We start from the raw sequence: 24075 nt of genomic DNA on the forward strand, positions 1-24075 counted from the left end.
TAATCTACCTCGCTCCCATAAAATTTCCGATAATATGTTTGAGAAAAGAGTGATACTAAAATCAAATTTAAATAAAAGTCGCTAAAAAAAGTTCATTTGTCTGTCTATTTAAAAATTTCAAATAACGAATAAAAAGATAATGAATAAATGGAATTTATTTTTTTGTGATAAATGTCTTCTACTTTCAGAAGATATAACAATCTTTAATTATTTGACATTACCCTCACAAGCGAACATAAGAAGAAGAAGAAGGTTATAAGAAGAAATTGTATACGCGTCAATCTGAAAATATTTATGTGATATGTATATGTACAAAAAATCTGAACATATATATTTATATATATAAAAGAGGGAAAAAGAGAATTATATTTAAAAAAACATATATTTTATAATATATGTTTTTTTAAATATAATTCTTTTCTTTTTCTCTCTTTTATATATATACATATATATGTTCAGATTTTTTGTTTATATATTTCACACATTAACTGTGCGAGATATAATTATATTGTATAATATTGATATAATCATAAATAATTAAACCAAAAATTAAAATTAAAAAAAAAGATAAAAATAATATTTAAGTAATAAAATTTAACAACGTATATTTTGGAAACTTTTTCCAACTGGAAATTTTTATTGAAAAGATCGAATTCATTTTTCTCTTTTTTGATACAAGAAATTAATATATTGAATGTCCTAAATGTACAACCAAATTTTTATTATGAACAAATAAGTTACAAATGCGTGTATTTATTTCAAATAAAATACATGTGTTAAGAAATATTAAAACTAAAGTACAATTATCGCAACGTATTTATATTGAATATATTAATCTCGTATACGCGACTGTGTGCAAAAAAAAATTTTTTTGAAAACGCATACATTAATTTTTCAATTCAAAGAAGCGATTAAAAAATCTGAATAAAATCCTGCTTCTTTGCTATTACTGGATCATCACGCGCATAATTTTATATAAAGTTATGCATGCGTTCCGATAAGACAGCGTGCTCTTATGGATACATCCGAAGCGTCGTAATGTGCCAAAAGCATTACGGCATGAATACTAAATAGATAAACACGGCCGATACTTTTTCGAGGGTCATCGCGCGTGAATTCGTCGTCCAGGCACGGCAGCGAACCAGACGGACGGCATATATGCGGTCGCATTTCCCTTATTTGTATTCCGCGGGGAAGAGAATGCGTGGTGATGGGCCACAAGGTAGAGAATCACAAAAGAACCGTATAGATAAGGCATGCTCACCTTGGCGCTAAAGGCTCTTGAGAGAACTGGTCTATAAAAGAGACGGACATACCTCGCGATCCGAACAAACCGAACCAAAATGTCTTGCCCGATTGTCGTCATGCTCGCGATCTTGACGTTCTTACAAGCGTCCTCTGCCTCCGTCGACTTGTCCGAGACCAAGAATGTTCTGATTGAATTCGCCGACGAGGATGTCGTACCGAAAACAGCGTTGGTGAGTTTTAAAATGGTTTTTGTTAAATTGATCTTAAGATGTAAGAGAAATCTGTAAATAATTATGTAAATAAGCTATCTAATTTAATCTGTCCTCTCTTTCGAAAAGGAGTGTAAAATATGCAAATTAGAAAATGTACACACGATATGATGCAAGAGAGAGAGAGAGAGAGAGAGAGAGAGAGAGAGAGAGAGAGAGAGAGAGAGAGAGAGAGAGAGAGAGAGAGAGATGGGAGAGAGTGAGAAATTATTATTTTTTTTAAATATTTTTTTAGATTCTTTGACGAATTTGTGAGATCGAGAAAAAAAGAAAAATTTTTGACAATTTAAGTTTTTGATTCTCGATATTAAGGGAAATCAATGTTTTATATTTTTAATTCTCCTTTATATTTTTAATTCAAATCTTTATCTTTAAAAAATTTCCGTTATCGAATTTTTAATCGGGAAAATATTTCATGGATCTTTTATCGCATATAAGAGAGAGAGACAAAGTAAAATCTTGCAGAGAATAATATAAATTATTACAGATTATTATAATATAAATATTATTGGAAAATATTATTGGAAAATATTTTTGATATAATTATTTTAAAAAATATATATATGTCTTATCTTATATTATATTTATATTATACTATATTTATAGAAAAGTTTGGTGCCCAATACATACGTTGCTGGATTTATCGGAAATCTCGAGATTGGAAGACGATATTCCGACGAAACAATTTTCCGCCGAGTTATTGAGTTTAACAATCCAACAAACACTGTTCAGTCAAGTACGCTGACGCTAACTGTTACTAATGGTAAGGAAATATGAAATATTAAATAACTAAAAAGATGTAACTTAATTTCACTTAGTATGAAAACATTGAGCACATTACATGACCAAAACTTGAAAATACAGATATTGTTGACGAGAAAAACGTATTTATTAAATCATATTATAAATTGATATAAATTAAACATTAATTTATCATTTTTTGACAATTAGTTGTTGACTTTGACTTATTCTTTACGCGCAGGAATCCTTCATTATATTAGCGTAATAAATGACAGCAGCAGTTACGCAGTTGTATGCGATGAACCGAATACTCTGGGATCATCCAGGGGCAATATTAATATTCGTGCCTCTCCAAATACGAAATCCTATCTCACGATAATTACGGCAGTGCATTAAGGAAACATGTATAAAATAAAAGAATAACAAGCATTTATTATAGATCATGCATTAATAACAGGAAAATAAAAAAGAATTGCATTTGCGTTTCTTTTTCTTTTGAAAAGAGATATATTAACTGTGATAAAAAAATTTCTCTATTCCCACTATATTATGTATTCTGCACAAAAATAAAAGATAAGACAATAACAATCGTTATTATCCATAACTTTACAATTTGTTTACTCTTACACCAAAAAAATAATTCTTTTCATCTTTTAACAATTTATGTACTAATAGTTTTATTGATAGATATAAAAATATTGTATAAATATGTAGTTAGCAATAATTTATTGATTAAATATTTCAATTTTTACAAAAGGTAAATAATTAAAATAGTTTTTAAACAGATAAAATAATTTTTAATAGTTGATAAAAGACAGTAAGATATAATTAATACTGCTAACGAGCATTTTTTTCTCTCATTGTCAGACAAATTCATCATACAATTCATTTACAGTGTGCGTATGCATTGTCACACGTAACAAATGCAAATTTATCACTATTTTACTTTATATTATGCTATAAACATATATTTTATAAAACATTTATCCGTATAAATATCCTTTCGAGAACATAAACACGATTTACACAGAGCAATTTTTATCATAAAGATTAAATCTCTTTGAAATAGATATACATACAGGATGTCCCATAATTCGTGGATCACCCGTTGTGTGCATATTTAGTAGATACACGGAAAAAAATATTTAATTTCAAGAATATATGCTATCGCGCGCGCGAGTTGACTATTTCTCTAAATAGAAATATTTCTCTCAATAACATTTTGATCTTTCTTTCTTTCTAAAGAGAGACATCTGTAGTTTCAAAACTTGAGGTGCATCTTAATGTATCGATACGGACACATTACGCACATAAAAATTCTTATCTGAAACGAATAGTCGTAAAGGCTTATTTGGCTTTCTCGTTTTAACACCGAATTTACAAGCAAGCAAATTAAGGAATATAACTAAAATGCCGACATTCCGCCGGACTAGCTTATTAATGAGTCATCATGATTTCTCTCTCTCTCTCCCTGTCTCTCTTGAATTGTTTTCTTACTTCTGCTTTGCTAAATATTCAAGACACATCTTATCGTGGAACGAATTTTAATCCTCTCTTTGCGACTGTGATTGTGAGCGTAATTTAAAGTTCTACTCTAACAATATGAAAAGTTAATGATTTTTAGGAATTTTTTTTGAATAATATTAAAAATTGATCTTTTTAGCGTTTTACATATATGTTTTTATTCATAAATTTATTTTACAAACAGTGTGTTAGAATTTTTAAATTTTAAATATTTACTTTTTTTTGTTTATTACGAGTGTCCGCGCATAACGTGTTCAAAAATGCATGATTAGACGGTGTGACATATTCTTTAGATAATTATTTAAAATAAAAAAGTCGGTCTAGTTTTATTCCATAGAATATTTAATATTGAACTTAATTTCATTAGAAAAAATTAAAAAATAAAGTAATATTATATCTTAAAATTAGATATTTCAATTTTGCTGAAATTTTTTTATGTTTTGAAGATTAGAAAAATATTAAATATGATGAACTTTTTAAATTCTAATTAGATTCATAGAATAAGAAATTAGGTTCTTAGTATATATATATATATATATATATATATATATATATATATATATATATATAATATTCTGTTTCATTAAAAAAAAATTGAAGTTATTCCGTCGATTTTTAAGGTATTTATTTTTATATTATTTATTATATTTTTAAGATTTTAAGTAAAAAATTATGTTTTGAGGAAAACGTGTTTAAAATTTTACAAGCCCATTTGAAGATATGTGCACTATCATATTCAAAATCTTATAACTCCGTCAATTTTATGAATTTTTCAAGAAAATTGAAAGAACATATTTTTCAGACAAACTTTCAGAAAATGTAAAAAGTCGATTTTCTCTATCCTCTAAAATATATTGGATCCTTAAGGGAATCCTTAAGGGGATCCGTCTGTTTTACCGATCAAAACGCGAATATTAAGTTAAAGTGTATAATCTTTTTGTTTATTATAAATATTGACAAATCCTTTTCCATAATTAAAGTATATATAATAACGTACTATGGTAGATATGATTTCATATAAAAAGTGAAAAAAAAATTACAAAATTATAGTTTTGTTATCGGCTTCTGCCGTCAACATTTATTTAATATAAAAAATTTGTAATCTGCACGTACCTAATCAGTAACAATCCGACTCGGCATTTTATCAAAGAGAATCAGTGAACTTAGAGAGATGAGTTTAGAAGCTTTGTAAAAAAGACAATGCAATCTAAAATTTTCGTGCATATGTGTGTGTGCGAGATCGAGGCTCAAGGCTTAAAAATATAATAATGGGAATGAAAGAATAATAAATGAACAAAAGAAGAGAGAGAGAGAGAGAGAGAAGCGTAAATGAATGTATAAGTGAATATACGAGAAGCATGAAACGATACGTGGTACATAGTGAGTTCGATTATGTCTGTTTTGTCATGTAAGATTGCAGCTTTGTCGCGACATCATGCAACTAATCTACTGCTCTGTTTTACTCAAGAGTAAAACTTCGTACTATCTTCGTCTCTTTCATGTGTATAGAGCAAAATACATGTATGAGTACGCATATACTAAATTATTGCAGTTTCTCTATTTTTCTTTTTCAATCATACACTCTGTCTCTTTCTAATCGCTCGCTCACTATGTACTACATATCGTTTCATGCTTCTCGCATATTCACTTACTTCTCTCTCTCTCTCTCTCTCTCTCTCTCTCTCTCTCTTTCTTCTTTTGTTCACTTATTATTCTTTCGTTCCCATTATTATATTTTTATGTTTGTTCAACATTTATTCTTCTATTTTATTCTTATCTTTCTATTTTTATTTATACAAATACACAATGTTTAATTTATGCTCTATAAAATAAAGATGAATAAATTATTAATTTATTATCATGTAGAAAAACAAAAATACAAACAATAAAAATAAAACAAATAAGAAGAAGATATAATAATTGGTGACAATGAATACAAGAATAAGAGAATAAGCAGAAGAAAATAAGGAGACTGAAAAAGTCAAATATATAATCAGAACAAATACGTAAAAATATATTTTATTTCTATTTCATTATACGTGTGTGCGTGTGTGTGAGCGTGAGCGTAGCGTGAACGCGCGCGCGCGTGGTGTGTGTGTGTGTGTGTGTGTGTGTTACGTGTGATAACTAAATATAAATATAAATATAAAATGTATGTATCTGGTTGTGTCTTAAAGAAATTATATGTATCCGGATGGTGCGGACGGTAGATGGTCTCAAGTAATGATATTCGAGCCGATTCCGAACACGTGCGCTGTTGCCACATGATTAGCAGTATCGAGAAAGAGAGAGAGAGAGAGAGAGAGAGAGAGAGAGAGAGAAAGCGAGGACAAATAAGGAACAAGCGAGAAAACTAACATGAAAGTGTTTCGAAGTCTCGCTTTATCTATAATCTTTCAAGTTATATATCGTTATTGTAAAATTTTTGTTTTTCGCACTTATTGATTCGAAAATAATTACAATGAATTAATGATATTTTACCGATTAAAATAATACTAAACACGATATAAGTCGCATAATTTTTAATCAATTATGTAAATAAAATTATAATTACAATTTTATTAAAAATAATCCGATTTATATCATATTTAGAGTTATTTGAATCGCAAAAATGTAATTAATCCATTACAATTATTTTCTGATATATAAAATGCAAAATATAGAATTTTTATTTTCTATAGTAAAGTGACATATATACATCAAATATTATAGATAAAGGGCCTGGCGAGCGAGACTTCGGAACTCTTTAAATTTGTCAGTTCGCTTGCTCTTTCATTCTTTTTTGCTCTCTCTTTTGTCAACTTTTCAGCATCGGGATCTTTCCTTATCTACAAAATATAAATCTTTTATAGAATAAAAACTGAAACTTGCATTTTGCATTTTATCAGTATGAACATAAATATAATGGTTTAATGAGATTCATGCGATTAAAATACCAAACATGATATAAATCGGATTATTTTTAATCAATTATGAATATTTATTTCATTAAAAATTATACGATTTATATCGTATTTAGTATCATTTTTATCGCAAGAATGTCATTAATCCATTATATTTATATTCATATTGATAAAATGCAAGTTTAAGTTTTTTTTTTATAAAATGTTTATATTTTGTAGATAAAAAAAATCTCCGATCCATTGGATAATTGCTCGCACCATCCGGATATGCATCTGCGCTAATATGCGCAGAGGTACTCTTTTGCAATTTTTTTTCTTTAATATAAAATAATTGCTAAATTGATTTTATACATAAAAACATTATTTCTATTTTACGAAAAAATTATAAAATTAGCTATTTATATGTATATTAATATAGATTATTCTGTATAATTAATAATAATTGTATTATCTTTGTATATTAGACATTATATGTTATATACAAAGTATCCCTCAAAATTTCGAAATTTAAATTTTGCAATGGAATAATTCTGGAAATATTAAATAATAAAAATTCTTTTCAATTTCTTTTAACAGTATTTTCTTAAATATAATAGTTTTTTACTTTACAACTTACGATTTTTATGATTGCCTGTGATTTATGCGTCTAATAATTGATAACCGAGCACTTAAAGTTTCACTTACTCTACGTACAATAATTAATTGACAAATTATCAAACTTTAATATCAATCTTGTTATTAATAAAATACTAATAAGCTATAAAAATGAAAAAAAAAAAAAAAAATATATATATATATATATATATATATATATATATATATATATATATATACTTTTATTTTTATATAAAGTTCCCAACTTTTTATTATCTTGTTATTGTTTAATATCAACATGTAAAATATAAATATAATAATTAATTAATCAATTTAATACCGAATTGATCTTATAGTTATTATCTGATAATAAATACATATACGTATGTTTCCATCTTTATATATAAATTCACAAATATATATATAGATACACACGTTATCAGCATATTATAGGTAACAAAATAATTTCGGCATGTTGATATTAAAAAGTTGATAATAATAAGTTGGGAACTTTATATAAAAATAAAAGTATATATATATTATCATTTTTATATATATTTATATCTTATTAGTATTTTATTAATAACAAGATTGATATTAAAATTTGATAAATTATCAGTTAATTATCGTATATAGATTAAATGAAATTTAAATACTCGATTATCAATTATTAGATGCACGAATAACAGGCGATCATATAAATCATAAGTTATAAAGTAAAAGCTAATACATTGTAAAAAATACTGCTACAAAAATTGATACAAATTTTTATTATTTAATATTTCCAGAATTATTCCATTGCAAAATTTGAATTTGGGGACACCTTGTATATAATATATGTGTAATATACAAAGATAATACAATTATTATTAATTATACAGAATAATCCATAATATACATATAAATAATTAATTTTATATAATTTTTTTGTAAAATAGAAATATTTTTGTTTTTATGAAATTAATTTAATAATATAAAAATAATGTTTTTATATTGTAAATGTTTCGGTCATAGAATATTAATTTATAAACATAAACATTTATAAAGATGTGCTTATAAAGATTAGTTTTCATTTTCATCATTACGTGATATCTATAGCAATCAGTATGTAAGTATGTATGCATCAGGCAGTAAGACAGCTGTTTGCACATACATGCAACAGATGCACGCGATCGCAGTGCGCGGCAGACTCAATCTCAGTTTGTCGCGTCTGTCTTGTTCATACGCGTAACAAGAGATTATCGCGCATTGTTATAGCACGTTATTACACGTTGAAATTTTTTTTGTATATAATTTTTAATATATAGTGTGTGAGGACGCAATGAGACGCAAATGTAATGAGAAAAGCTTGCCTCTCTTATTATATTAGTATTTTAAAATACTAGTTACTGATACAGTAATTAGTTAGCTAGAGGCGATTCGTGAGCTGGTTGTTTTTTCACACCAAATGCGTTTTGCACATGCGCTTTAGTTAAAAAATAAATGCCAGAGGCGATAAATTTGTGAGCTAATTGTTATTTCACACAAGATGCAATTTGCATGTGTGTAAAATAAGTGCCAGAGGCGATCAATTCGTGAGCTGGTTATTTCACACAAGATGCAATTTGCATGTGTGTAAAATAAATGCCAGAGGCGATCAATTCGTGAGCTGGTTATTTCACACAAGATGCAATTTGCATGTGTGTTAAAAAATAAATGTCAGAGGCGATCAATTCGTGAGTTGGAGAGAATATTTTGGAAAAATCTCAAAATATGTGTACTTATATCCTTCTAATATATAAACATTTACATTTATGTGATGAAAAAGTTTATAATACTGAACTCTCAATCATATCCATTATATCAATATACTAACAATGATAAATATTTATTATCGTATTCATAAAGCTTATCATGATATGCAAAAAAAATATTAAGAAAAAAATTTCAATGTGAAGATTATCTTTATTGCAGAGACAAAAAAAATATATGCTTGTGTCCCACAAGAATAGGCGATGGTGGGGCCTAACTCTTTATTTACAATATTCAAGATATTCGAAAATTTAATATTTGTAAAATTTATAAAATAAAATATTGTAAATTCATTATTTTGTCGCGATTGAGTTAAATATATAATCTATTGTAAATGTTTGCAAATTTATACTACAAATACATAAATATATATACATATATATATAATATTTTATACATATATAAAATATTATATATATGCATGTATATCTATAATATATTATATATATGTATACATAAACATGTATATAAAAATATGGACACAAATGTCCAAATGGCATTTCTCTTAAAAAATATATAGAAGAGTACACGTTATTATGTAAAAATTGCGTCTTCTATTATGCATATTTGAATTAATTTAATACTATCGATAATAGCGGAACTACAAATGCCGGTATTATCGGCAAATTTAGTTACTTTTAGATGAGCGCGCTAACCCATCAGAGTTCGTCCGTCGCTTAATGGCCCTTGCACAATGCGAGGTGATAGCGATAGGAATAAGGGAATAGCGATAGCGATAAGCAATCCAATAAGAACACTGCTTTTTCGAAAAAGTAGATCTTTCATTGGATCATTTCGTTTATCGCTATCGCTATTCCTTTGTTCCTATCATTATCGCTTCGCATTGTGCAAGGGCCTTAAGAATCCCCTTAACCTTCTTTTATATAACCTTATCACAACTGACAGAAAAGTGCTCTCTATCGGCACGAAATGGAATTCCAACGATCATAAGTAGTCGATCAAGTCGATGCATTAGGAAGCACGCGTGCAGCATTTATAAAATCGTGCTTACAAGCCGTCGAAGATGTCGTCGACGTTGATCTAATACCAATCGGCAGATCGTCAATCATGTCCCTGTGCTTTCGCGCATTACCCGGTAGATTGTCGTTGCTTGTTGGCGGTCGAAAACCTCTGTCAAGGATCGATCGTCATCGGCTTCGCGAATACGTCGAGTCGTCTGCATCTCTAAAACAGGTACATTATAAATCAATCGATTTAAGTTTTCTTCCACATGCTTTCGCGTAATTTCTCTAATTAAGAATAAGAACACTGATTACCCATTGCACGTTGAGTGTTCAAATCTTTGAACGCTTACATAATAACACTTCTAAAATGGTGTTTAGGGTTAATTAGTCGAGTCGCGAATTGCTTATTTTAATGCAATTTTACGATGATACTCTATGAAAAAGAAAGCTTTCAAATCCTAGTAATCGAGAAATAATTAAATCAACATAAACAATGTGTTATGTTGTTGCAAAAATAATGCATGTTATGCTGAATTAGTTGTTGACACATGGTATATAAGTAGTGCTCTAAAAAAAGTACCAATCTGTTTTATGATATACAGAGTGTCCTAAAAATTTTGACACACCCGAAATGTGAAGGTAGATTGGGTCAAACTGAATCGAAAAGTCCTAAATCATTTTGCAAAATTCGCAATAGTTTTTGCGTTATTAATTAAAATATGTGAGCTAATGAGCGCGTTGGAAAGCTATAGGCCGGTATCGGCAGGCATGTACGACGGATTACTTGTGTACGTTTCTTAGCAACGAAGGTATCATCTAAGCAAAAGGTGACAGCGTGACTTCACCTCTCGCTTAGATGATGCTTTATTACTAAGAGACGTACACAAATAATCCATTGTACATGCCTGTCGATACCGGCCTATAGCTTTTCAACGCGTTCATTAACTCATATTTTAATTAATAATGCAAAAACTATTGCGAATTTTGTAAAATGGTATAGGACTTTTCGACTCAGTTTGATTCAATCTTCACACTTCGGGTGTGTCAAAATTTTTAGGACACTCTGTATATATTTACATTTGGATTGAATTCTTTAATAAAAATATCAATTTTTGTGTTAATATAATATATTATATCATAATATATTATAATAATAAATATTTATAATAAAATTAATAAAATAACATTTTAAATTTTTAATATCAATTAATTTAATTTTGAAAATATAATATTAATAATTTTAATATTATAATATAAATTAATAATATATTAATAATATTAATAATATAAATATATATAACGAAATTAAATGAAATAATAATAGTACAGATTAGATCCAATAACTACCATTTTTCTTTTTATTCTGTTTATGATTGATAGAAATATATTAATTTCCTTATATTCCATTGTTTCTGTCTACATTCTAACTATTATATAGTTATATCAATGCTAACTGTGTATATATAAAATTTCAGTTTTTGGATACACAGAGAGCATTATCAGTAAGAGCAAACGCTATAGGCAAACCATCGATACCTTATGTAAGTTTTACATTGCATCCAAATTTATCGCTAGCTTCTCTTGATACTTGTAATCAATGGAATAAGAAACTGAATAGGCGGTATGTCGATGATGAGACTAAGAGCGAGATGACATATTGGAACCAGAGTTTACATAGGCTGCATAATAGATCCCAAAGAGCCAGTGTTGTCTTCTCAAAAAGCAGAAAATATGTAACTCCAATAGGAATTGCATCAGACAATGTTACTGTGTTTCAGGGAAAATACATTGTAGGAAATGATAAGAATAATTCATTTCTAGATAATAATATGATTTCTTCAGAAAGCTTATTTAATAGTTGGGAATCGGATATCGATAAAAATATTTTAGTAACTTCTGATGACAAAAACGTTTTAAAAACAAGTCACCAATCACCACCATTACAAGATAACAAGGATAAACCATCGCAGGAACAACTGCAATGCATAGTTGATACTCTTAGCCGAGATGTATGTTATATAATTAACAAAATATTCCAGAATTATTGCACTTTTTTCTAAAGTAGATCCATGCATTTTTGAAAGAAAAGTACAATAATTCTGAGATATCTTATATAAGGTCTCTTCATATTAAGATCTTTGTTGATTGGAATATTGTTTGTAGTTACCAAATCTGTTTGTAAAACCTCTGAATTATTCAATATATACTAAGGATCTAATTTTTATTAATAATATTAGAGGAGTGACGACAAGGTAAAAATTAGTTTGATCAAGTATTTCAAGCAGTCGAAAATTTATATTAAGATTTTCTATATAAATACATGTAAAATGGATATATACTTACAGGGGAGTTGTAAATTATGCAAAACAATTGATATTATTAAGAGTCATTGGTCATATAAAGTTTGCACATGTCAAGCTTCAAATTTTAAAGATTACAATGCATAATGATGATGGTACTGTAAAAATTCGTTGGCGTATACGAGGTGTTACAGGTTGGAAGGTGTTCGCCATGTTTTGGAAATATAAATTTTGGAAAATACAAGATGCTATAGATACTAATCACGAAATGTAAGTATACTATAACTATACTAAAATATCAATGTAGCAAACATGTACGAAATAAGTATGATTTTTTTAATATTATTAAAATTTTTTTTTATTTATTATTTTTGTCTTCAGCAAAATAGAATATTTAAATTATTAATTATTATTATTATTCAATTATTTAAATTCCAATTTTGTGTAACGACTGCATTCATATATTTTTCACAATATTCATAATATTTAATATATGGGAATAATCCAAGAAAAATAAAAATATATGTATAATAATTGTGATGTAGATGGTATGATGGCTTTTCTACTTTTTATATTAATGGCGATGGGAAAGTCTACAAGCATGTTGCAGATAAAGTGATGCCTGATCAGGATATAGTTGCGAAAAAAGATGACCTACGCATTGCACCGAAATTAGCACTATTCAAAAGTTTCGCGAGTATCTTTAACAACGCGACGAGAACGTCATTGAATTGAATTCAGTTCAAAATTGCATGAAATAATTGTCCAGCATTAAAATTGAATAATTTTATTGAAACTGTCACAACAAATTGTATCAAGAACGCTTTTTCACAAATCGACGATTCTTAGAATATATGCAGGTGTATTCCTTGCAAATGTATCATTGCATCACGATGATTGATAGTAAATAAGAGATATATGAATTAAAACATGTATAAATAAACAATATCTTGTATAATTGTGAATTACCCATATTTGTTTTTAACAGTAGCAATGTTTGAATAATTTTGCACTAGTATTTTTGTGTAAAAAGACATAGATTATTATATAATATAACTAAAAAAATGTTGAAGAATATACGAAAAGAAGTTTGGCAAAATTAGTGAGGTATCCCATTTTTTTAGCAAAATTTGTGAGGCATCCTATTTTGTTGATTTAATGATATTTCACTTGCTTCACATTCTGATTGTTAGCAAAGATAATATTAAATGTTCCTTCAATATATAAAATATATTCAATATATATATATATATATATATATATTTTTTTTTTTTAATTGCATACAAGACCTGTAAAGATAAAAATAAGCTATGATACATTAAACACATTAAAACTCAAAGCATTAGCCATCTTTGTTACCTAAGTAATCATCCATTAATGTTCCAATGGCAAACTGGAAAAATAAATTTAATATTTTAAATTTATGCAATGCAAAATGATTTCAATTATAAGTTTAATACTTACAATTCCTGTAGCATCAACTCTTGTGCCCACTATTTTCAATCTGATTTCATCATCTGCTTGGATTACTACATCCTAAAAAATATTTCAAATTAGTTATTTTTAAACTTAAAAATTTTCATTACAAAATACATGAAATTTTTTGTGATATGACTTACTTCTTCTTTTGATTTATAACAAGCTGGATTCACATTTGGACAAAACTGCATATCCTCTGGGATTGACTACAAGACATTTATTTAAGTTTTTAATATCTTATATCGCAACACAATTTCTTTTATTAATTATTAAAACCTTATGTATTATTTTTTTACTTTATCATTTTTCGAGTATTGTAAGTTTATTATTATAATTATATATCAAGAATTTTCAAATAGAGATGTGAGCCCAAAATCATTTTCCAGGAATGAGAAAAAACGTTTTAAAATTTGAATTTTATACATAGAAATGTAATTTTGGATAAGAAAACATTAGAAATACTAAACATCTTTTTAAAAAAAAAATATATATATATATATATATATAAACTATAATATTTTTTAAAGAGATGTTTAGCATTTCTAATGTTTTCTTATCCAAAAAATTACATTTCTATGTATAAAATTCAAATTTTAAAACGTTTTATATATATATATATCTTAATCTCATTTTTCAAAAAATTAGGAATATATATCCCACTGTTATAAAATCCTTGATGTATCCCATCATATATAATTAATTACTTACATGATGAGATATAAAACACGACAGTGGACCTATTTCAGCGAACATTCCAACCTGTAAATATTACAAGCAAAATTTTCAACAAATTGTTTATAACAATTACCTTAGCAAAGGAATCAATATTTGTATAAAATAGTCTATATCCTTCAAGAAAATATCTAGTACCTTATTCACTTGGGTTACAATTGCATCCAGGACTTCTCCTTTGAATGGTCTAAATACGATGGCTTTGTACTTGACTGGATAAACTACGAAGCCTTGTCCTGGCTGTATGATTCCGGCTCCTATATTGTCTATTGTTGTGACTGCGACAACGAAGCCATACCTAAATAAAGATATGATTAAAATTGAAATTTTCGATATTAAGATACGAATTTGTTACTTACTTTCCTGTACAAGTGCCTTCCACTTCCGTATAGAGTTTCTGCTTTACTGTATCAAGTAATTGAGGACCAAAATATCGCGGATGCAATAGAATCTCGTGCTCCAGCGAGATCTATTTATTTAAGAAAAATTAAACCAGGTTAATATTTCATGTTTACTTCTGAATTTAAATGACTAATAATTAAATTATTCAAAAGAAAGGTGCAAAAATTAACTTACGTGATAGAACATGATGCACCTTTATATCGCACTCGATCGTAAACATTCTCGCGCCATATTAGCAGCAAACAGATTTTTAGAGAATTTATATTTCCATTGTTGGCGCAAGCATTTTCTCAAACCATACATGTAATACTGAGTGCGTTCCGTTTCACGCATGAACCGCATGAAACGCAACGCATTGCATGCGCGCATTGGCTCGTTCCCTTTTGCCTACCACACTTATTGTACATAGAGAAACGGAACAGATTCATGCGCGCTTGGACTGTCTGTAAACAAATGATAAAGCGGATTGATTGTATAATATTTTAAAACAATGTGAAAATTACAAAAGTGAGGAAATTCATTGGAGCACCTATGATTTTATTTGTTAAAATCTAGTAAATCTGTTTATTACTCTAATTTTCACTTTGTTTCAAGATATACAATCTACTCCGAGATATCGGTTGATGTGATATCTTCCGTTATTATTTGCAACTAAGTTGATATTGATGGATAAAATAATAATGACGAAATCTCTTCAGTATCAGACATGTTGAATATCCACATTTCATTATTAACATAAATTTGTAGCTTCTTCAAGGTCATTTGTTATAAATTTTGGAATAACAAATTCCTATAATTTGTAATAATTCTTCTTCCCGCCTAAATAACACTCGCGCATAGACAACGCATAGACTACACCACTTCAGGAGCTGAGGCAGTTCATGCGCTCTCATGCGCAGTGGTGTCATGGCGTAGTGTTGTGGTGGGAGATAAGCGGGGAGCACACACTTTTGCATAAGCGCATAACAATAAGCATAAGGAAATTGAGTGGTCCACAAATGTATGCATAAGAAAATGAACCAATCAATTTCCTTATGCTTATTGTTATGCGCTTATGCAAAAGTGTGTGCTTCCCGTAATATTCTCATGTACGCATAAACGGCGCATAAGTTGAAACGGAATCTTATGCGTTCGTATGCGCATCATGCAAGAAATGGAACGCATCCACTAATATACTGCTGGTGTAAAGTCCTGCCAATTTTAAAAATAACTATAAATTAGCTAGTAATTAAGTACTGCTTTTATCCCTGCAAAATACCTATCGAATATAGAACATTTAATACATTTGCTTTTATTTCAGTTGTTAACTAATTTCATTAATCGCTTATTGTTCTAGTTCCATATGGTTATTTAACTTAAAAACCAAATATATTTTAATTCTTTTAAAAATAATAATCAATGGCGCAAGGAATTGAGAATTCCTTAGATCGACGAATCAGAAAGCATCATTTAAAACTAGCTAGCTGTGACTTTCTAGAACTAACCTGCTGATTACTTTAAGAACGGACTTGCGAGCGAGCTTCACATTCGATGCTATCGATACAAATATCTAACTTTTAAGATTTTAATATTTAATCATACAGACAAATACATAATAATTACCCACTCTTAAATTGAGGAATAAATGCGCCGCAATTTATAGAATCATAAAACGTATATAATAATAACTTGTTGAAAATATTTATGATTCTTTTATATTATATATTTATCCAGAACATCACATACAAAACTTTCAATATTACATTCAAAATAATTTAACCTTATAAATAATTAAAATTATAATAATTAAAACAGTTTATTATATAATGCTTCCATAAAGAAATGATCTTTATAAAATTAATATGCTTTATTGTAGTATCGATCAAACAACCATAAATATAAATTTAAGAGACTTATATTCTATGGAATCATAAATTACATATAATAGTTATCTAAAATAACTATTTTTTTAAATTATAGAATGCTATAACTTTATAATTTCTAACTTATTACCAGAACTGAAATAAATAGAACAAAAGATTCCATAAATTAATAAGCATAATTATTAATCATATTATTAAGAATTTTATATTATAAAATATTAATTAAGCTGAAAAGAATGCGCATAAAAGGCCTCATATCGGTGACCCCTGATATTGCTAGCGATAAGTCGAATGGATTCGCGATGGCTACGACCACGAGCGCCGAAACTTAAATGGCAGATAAGCATATCGATCAACAATTCTTAGAAGAATTGTTGCTAAAAATCTTTCTTCTCGGAAGTTCTCCACTGAATCATCCTAAGAACATTCCAGAGCGCAATGTGTGATCTTCATACGGCCCGAAAACCCTTCGTTTCGACAGTATATAAGCCGGTGATTTCGAACCGTAGGCATTCAATTAAAAGCCTTTAAGCATTCAAGTATTCATTTTTGCAATCATTCATAGTCAGTATTATAGTGCAGTATTTCATAAGCATTATTTCAAGAGCATTCAGTAGTCGCGCTTCATTTTACTACTCAGATTCATTACTATTTCATTACTATTTCGTACATTATTGTTCAAGTATTCGCTCCGTATTATTCGTTTATTATTAAACTCATTCACTCACGAACTCATTTTCGAATCATTCATCCGCTCTGCACATGGTTATTGTTCGCGTATTTGTTACTATTCGCTATACAATTTCGATTAACATATTAATTGTTATTACTGTCGATTTGTTTAAGTTGTGTAAAACTAAGGAAATAATAAAAAACTTTGTGCATACGTCTGTGTATTTTTATCCGGCCTACCTCGTCCACGATCGAGGTCTTAAAGGACCAGAGAAGGGCCTAACAGAGTAATTTATTATGAGAATTGTCTAAGGAATAAGGTCTTTTATTTAATATCAATACTTGATTATATTATGACTCTAAATTTCTGATAGAAAGAGAAGGTTTAGAAAAGAGGTCGAATGTCGCCAGGGCATCGTAATCAGCGCTCGGCAACGATGGAATTTTAGGGAGAACGGATAATGTCGCCAGGGCATCGTAATCAGCGCTCGGCAACTAGGTTCAAAGATTGGGTTGTGTTCAGAAAATTAGATAATAAATTTTGATTTCAATTTAATCTCCTGTTGTCATTTCTTGTGGGAAGTTTTTAAATCGATAGGAAACGCCGCCAGGGCACCTTGATCAGCGCTCGGCAACTAGGTTTAAAGATATATCAAGAATTCAGAAAGAAAGAAGGGGGTCGCCAAGGGCACCATAAGCGCTCGGCAACGAGCTTTAAGGGTTATATCAAGAATTCAGAAAGAAAGGAGGGGGTCACCAGGAGCATCATAAGCACTCGGCAACGATGGATTTTCGGGAAAAAGGACAAAATGTTGCAAGATTAAGACAGGTTTAAATGACAACAGTAGTGTATATATTTTGCATGGAATTTATAAATCTTACTTAATACTTATAGTGTTTCAAGTAATAGTAGGATAATAGATTAAAGTTATGACTGACTGGAAACTGTCAGCAACTTGCTAACCAAATGCTTGACAAGGGATTTCTTATTATTTAGAGGATGAAAAGGTAATTGAATGACATTAAGGATTGTCAGTCAATTGAAATAAAGTTTCTAATATTTATGGAAAGACGGGGATTTTAGTAATTATACGTACTTACCGTGATGTGGCAAGAAAATCCTTCCTTTTGCTCAAGTCATGGTAGTACTCTGTTAGGCCTTTATCTCGTCCTTTAAGACCTCGGTTGTGGATGAGGTAGGCCGGATAAAAGCACACAAACGTATGCACAAAATCTTTTATTATTTCCTTAATTTTTACACAACTTAAACATACTTAAGCACTGAATCGACAGTAATAGCAATTAACGTATTAATCGAAATTGTATAGCGAATAGTAACAAATACGCGAACAATGACCAGATTCAGAGCGGATGAATGATTCGAAAATGAGTTCGTGAGTGAATGAGTTTAATAATAAACGAATAATACGGAGCGAATACTTGAACAATAATGTACGAAATAGCAATGAAATAATAATACTTGACGCAATTCGCATGCGCGAACCGGAGTAGTGAAATAGTAATGAAGCTAGACTACTGAATGCTCGTGAAATAATGCTTATGAAATACTGCGCTATAATGCTGACTATGAATAAATGCCCTGAGGTTCGAAATCGCCGGCTTATATACTGTCGAAACGAAGGGTTTTCGGGCCGTATGCAGATCACGCGTTGCGCTCTGGAATGTTCTTAGGATGATTCAGTGGAGAACTTCCGAGAAGAAAGATTTTTAACAACAATTCTTCTGAGAATTGTCGATCGATATGCTTATCTGTCATTTAAGTTTCGGCGCTCGTGGTCATAACCGTCGCGAATCCGTTCGACTTATCGCTCGCAATTTCAGATGTCACCTATATGAAGCTTTTTATGCGAATTCTTTTCAGCTTAATTAATATTTTATGATATAAAATCCTTAATAATATGATTAATAATTATGCTTATTAATTTATGGAATCATTTGTTCTATTTATTTCAGTTCTGGTAATAAGTTAGAAATTATAAAGTTTAGCATTCTATAATTTAAAAAAATAGTTATTTTAGATAACTATTATATGTAATTTATGATTCCATAGAATATAAGCCTCTTAAATTTATATTTATGGTTGCTTGATCGATATTACAATAAAGCATATTAATTTTATAAAGATCATTTCTTTATGGAAGCATTATATAATAACCTGTTTTAATTATTATAATTTTAATTATTTATAAGGTTAAATTATATTGAATGTAGTATTGAAAGTTTTGTATGCGATGTTTTGGATAAATATATAACATAAAAGTATCATAAATATTTTCAACAAGTTATTATTATACACGTTTTATGATTCTATAAATTGCGGCGCATTTATTCCTCAATTTAAGAGTGGGTAATTATTATGTATTTGTCTGTATGATTAAATATTAAAATCTTAAAAGTTAGATATTTGTATCGATAGTATCGAATGTGAAGCTCGCTCGCAAGTCCGTTCTTAAAGTAATCAGCAGGTTAGTTCTAGAAAGTCACAGCTAGCTAGTTTTAAATGATGCTTCCTGATTCGTCGATCTAAGAAATTCTCAATTCCTTGCGCCATTGATTATTATTGTTAAAAGAATTAAAATATATTTGGATTTTAAGTTAAATAACCGTATGGAACTAGAACGATAAGCGATTAATGAAAGTAGTTAACAACTGAAATAAAAGCAAATGGATTAAATAATTGTTCTATATTCGATAGGTATTTTGCAGGAATGAAAACGGTACTTAATTACTAGCTAAAATATAGTTTTGAAAATTGGCAGGACGTTACACTGCACTAGTTCAGGAAGAAATTTACAATTATAGTCGATATTCTCCTATCAATCAATCTAGTACAATTGACCAATCTGAGAGTTCTAGCAACAGTCTAATTAGCAATGTAGACTATACTATTGTACTATATACTATACTATATAATCTATAGTGATTACGTTTATACATCACCCTTAAAGACCATTGCACAATGCGAAGCGATAGTGATAGGAACAAGAGAATAGCGATAGCGATTAATGATATCCAATAAGAGAGCTGCTTTTTTGAAAATGCTCCTGGATATCATCTATCGCTATCGCTATTTTCTTGTTCCTATCGATATTGCCTCGCATTGTGCAAGGCTTAACATCGAATTTAATATTGTCCTTTGTGTTAAAAATGGTCAATCACAGTTATTCCTCTGAAAAATGGAATGACTGTGATTGGCCAGCCTTAGAACTAAGGGCTAATTTCACCACCTTTGGTTAAGTTAACCGACGGTTAAAATCAGCAGGTTGGCAACAGAAAATAGAGGTGAATGAAGCTCTATAAAGTTAGCTAGTCACATTCACTTTTATAATTTTTTTTTACAAATCATTTGTTGGTCGTTTGTTGGTGATTGTTGGCCTAATTACAATGTTTGTTGGTTAATATATTTTTTGCAAATACGAAAATAAAATTTTATGTGAAGTTAGCCGGAAAGATATTATTTTTGTTTCAATCTTAGTTTACTCGATGCGCAATCGTTTGTTGGTCATGAAAAAACTAATTAAAACGTTTGTTGGTTCATATTTGCCTTGAAAAACGAAAAAAACTAATGCAATAATGGTAGCTGGAGAGGGATTGGTAAAACTTAAGATTAAGGGCCTCACCAATTTCAATGACCTCGATATATGTTGTCAAGGACATAATTCTGAATAACTTTTTCTCCTAATTAAGTCGTCGGTCGTTTTTTATTAAAAAGTTATTAACAAAAAAGGTTTAAAATATATCAAAGTACATGCATGGACAGGAAACACGCGCGCGTGCGTGTACACACACACTCACACGGGGGGTGGGGATGCAAGGGAAGCCTTCAGCCCCCGTCCCGTACCCGCCCCGCCGGTAGGCTGGGTGGATCTTGCTTTACAATGTAGCATGTACTTTGTAAGTTGTAAGGCATGGTCACCCTGCCTACCGGCCGGGTGAGTGCGGAAGGGGGGCCAAAGACCCCACTTGCACTCCACGGTGTGTGCATGTGTGTGTGCGCGTGTGTATCTTAAAGTCAATCTTAAGTTTTACCCAATCTCTCCCACCACCATTATTGCATTAGTTTTTTTCATTTTTCAAGGCAAATATGAACCAACAAACGTTTTAATTAGTTTTTCCGTGACCAACAAACGATTGTGCATCGATTAAACTAAGATTGAAACAAAAATAATATCTTTCCGGCTAACTTCACATAAAATTTTATTTTCGTATTTGCAAAAAATATATTAACCAACAAACATTGTAATTAGGCCAACAATCACCAACAAACGATTTATAAAAAAAAAAATTTATAAAAGTGAATGTTGACCGGCTAACCTTATGGAGCTGGTGAATGAAAACCAAGCATTCTTATCAGTTGCCACCCTGCCGTCGGTTAATCTAACCGAAGGTGATGAAATTGCTCTAAGTTATTAAACCCGATTAGGAATGACGTGTAAACGTAATCTGCGATTGCTCAATTTCTTACGAATTATGACTCTATTGTAGACCACGCCTGCCACATGAAAAATTTTTAGTCGTAACCGTAAAGGTATATTCAGACAAAATAAGCGCAAATAAATATGCAAAAAAATTAATTAGTCCATATAAGGGCCAATTTCACCACCTTTGGTTAAGTTAACCGACGATTAAAATCAGTAGGATGGCAACAGAAAATAGAGGTGAAGGAAAATCAAGTATTTATAATTCGTATGATGTTAGCCGATGACTAACACTTTTTTTAAATAGTTATGTATGAAATCAATTGTATTTTGTTTGTAGATGATTTTTTAGTTTTTAGTGCATTTATTTTTGTTAGTTTATAATTAATTTTTAATTAATTATTTAAAGTTTGAAATATACCAAAGTACATGGACAGGAAGCGCGCACTTGCAAACACAAACACACACACGGAGGAGTGCAAGGAGGGCCTTCGGCCTCCCTCCCGCACCCACCTTGCCTGTAGAAAGGGTGGACCTTGCTTTACAATGTAGCATGTACTTTATAAGTTGTAAAGCAAGGTCCACCCAGTCTATCGGCGGGATAGATGCGGGAAGGGAGCCGAAGGCTTTCCTTGCATCTCCCCTGTGTGTGTGTGTGTGTGTGTGTGTGTGTGTGTGTATAAGTGTGTGTACGCATGCTCGCGCGTGTGCTTCCTGTCCATGCATGCTTTGGTATATTTCAAACTTTAAATAATTAATTAAAAATTAATTATAAACTAACAAAAATAAATGTACTACAGTCATCTACAAACGAAACACAATCGATTTCACGTCTGTTTTTGTAATTTTATAGTACATGTCGGCTAGTTTCATGGTCTACAATTAAATAATAAATTAAAAATTAATTATGAACTAATAAACAAAAATTAATGCACTAGAATCATTTATAAACAAAATACAATTGATTTCACACATAATTAATTTAAAAAGTGTTGTCGGCTAACATCATACGAATCATGCTACAGTGTCCGATCGAGCCCGTGTCCGAAATGTGTGCAAAAGAAATGTGCACAAAAGAAATATGCACAAAAGAAATGTGCGCAAAAGAAATGTGAGCAAAAGAAATGTGCGCAAAAGAAATGTGTGCAAAAGAACTGTGTATAAACGAAATGTAACAAATGTTTATTTACCAAATGAAGATAATAATAAATGTCAAAAAATTTCAAAATTATACATGCGTGTGTATGTATTCCAAATTATACAAAAACATGAGTTGTGTCCAAAAACAACGTGTCCAATTGAACGGCGCGCAAATGAAATGTGTCCAAACGAATTGTGCGCAAGTGAAATGTGTCCAATTGAACGGTGCGCAACTTTATAATATTTCAGTGTAATATTACAGTGTGCAATTGCAACGTGTCCAATTGTACTATACGCAAGTGAGTTCTCCCTTGTCAAGAGCGTATATAAAGCCTGCAAAAAGTGGCTAATAACATGAATAATTTGCGACGACTTTTCCCTCCGCTAACTTTGCGCGCGTACGCCGTCGCGATCTCTCCATCGCGCGGATGTTCCGTTGCGCTGGCGAACGGAAGTACGATTCGCCGGTCGGGAGATACGGGAAAAGGGATCGTCGTCAAAAACACAGTGAATCGAGAAATGGCTACACGTCGGGAGGGAACGGGGTGTTCCGCATGCCGTGACAAAACCTTAAAACTCGCGAGAATTTAGATTTGGGCGCCAGATACGGTCTTGCACGTATCAATTCGTCAAATATGCGAGATAGGCGCTACCATTAGAGATTTTTTTCCGTGTGGGTGTTATCTTCTTCGATATCTGTTTCTATATTTTTCTTGTTATTTTTGTAATGATATATAATGTTCATTATTGTAGTATTACATTATCAATTTATGAACATAAGCAGATACATTTATTTGTACTAACTAGCTTTATTATTTATATTCTCTTCAATAGAAATAGCGTTTTGGTCATCCGAATCAATCTGAATTACAAGTAGAATTTCTGTTTCAAATAATTGAAAAAGAAATTTGTATCCTTTTCTACGTGACCTTTACCCCCACTCCTTAAATAAAAGTAAACGCTCGGTGTAGATCATAGAGCTTATAATAATGGAGGGACCATGGTATGCGCAAG

The 24075-nt window shown here is 30.0% G+C and overlaps 3 protein-coding genes across 4 annotated transcripts; 2 read left to right on the top strand and 1 right to left on the bottom strand.

Moving 5' to 3' along the window:
* The first annotated feature begins 1251 nt into the window (after positions 1-1251).
* Positions 1252-2862, top strand: LOC126856025 (uncharacterized). Its single transcript, XM_050604185.1, has 3 exons — positions 1252-1478; positions 2124-2280; positions 2500-2862. The coding sequence occupies exons 1-3, from the start codon at positions 1344-1346 to the stop codon at positions 2652-2654; spliced, it is 447 nt and encodes a 148-aa protein (XP_050460142.1). The 5' UTR covers positions 1252-1343; the 3' UTR covers positions 2655-2862.
* Positions 2863-9772: 6910 nt separating this feature from the next.
* Positions 9773-13300, top strand: LOC126855982 (uncharacterized protein C6orf136 homolog). 2 transcript variants are annotated; one of them, XM_050604129.1, is made up of 6 exons: positions 9773-10264; positions 11511-11576; positions 11814-12044; positions 12199-12287; positions 12381-12605; positions 12881-13300. In XM_050604129.1, exons 1-6 carry the CDS (start codon positions 10139-10141, stop codon positions 13068-13070), a joined length of 927 nt encoding a protein of 308 aa, XP_050460086.1. In that variant the 5' UTR covers positions 9773-10138; the 3' UTR covers positions 13071-13300. The 2 variants fall into 2 exon arrangements, with proteins under 2 accessions (XP_050460086.1, XP_050460085.1); XM_050604128.1 differs by having other exon boundaries at positions 9780-10264; positions 11511-12044.
* LOC126856019 (DNA-directed RNA polymerase II subunit RPB7) lies at positions 13107-15342 on the bottom strand. Its single transcript, XM_050604178.1, has 8 exons — positions 15123-15342; positions 14906-15015; positions 14685-14844; positions 14523-14573; positions 13955-14020; positions 13800-13871; positions 13695-13728; positions 13107-13624 (listed from the first exon to the last, which is right to left on the bottom strand). The coding sequence occupies exons 1-8, from the start codon at positions 15132-15134 to the stop codon at positions 13608-13610; spliced, it is 522 nt and encodes a 173-aa protein (XP_050460135.1). The 5' UTR covers positions 15135-15342; the 3' UTR covers positions 13107-13607.
* Positions 15343-24075: the final 8733 nt, after the last annotated feature.

This window comes from Cataglyphis hispanica, chromosome 17 (genome assembly GCF_021464435.1).
Source record: "Cataglyphis hispanica isolate Lineage 1 chromosome 17, ULB_Chis1_1.0, whole genome shotgun sequence".
Classification (NCBI taxonomy): domain Eukaryota; kingdom Metazoa; phylum Arthropoda; class Insecta; order Hymenoptera; family Formicidae; genus Cataglyphis; species Cataglyphis hispanica.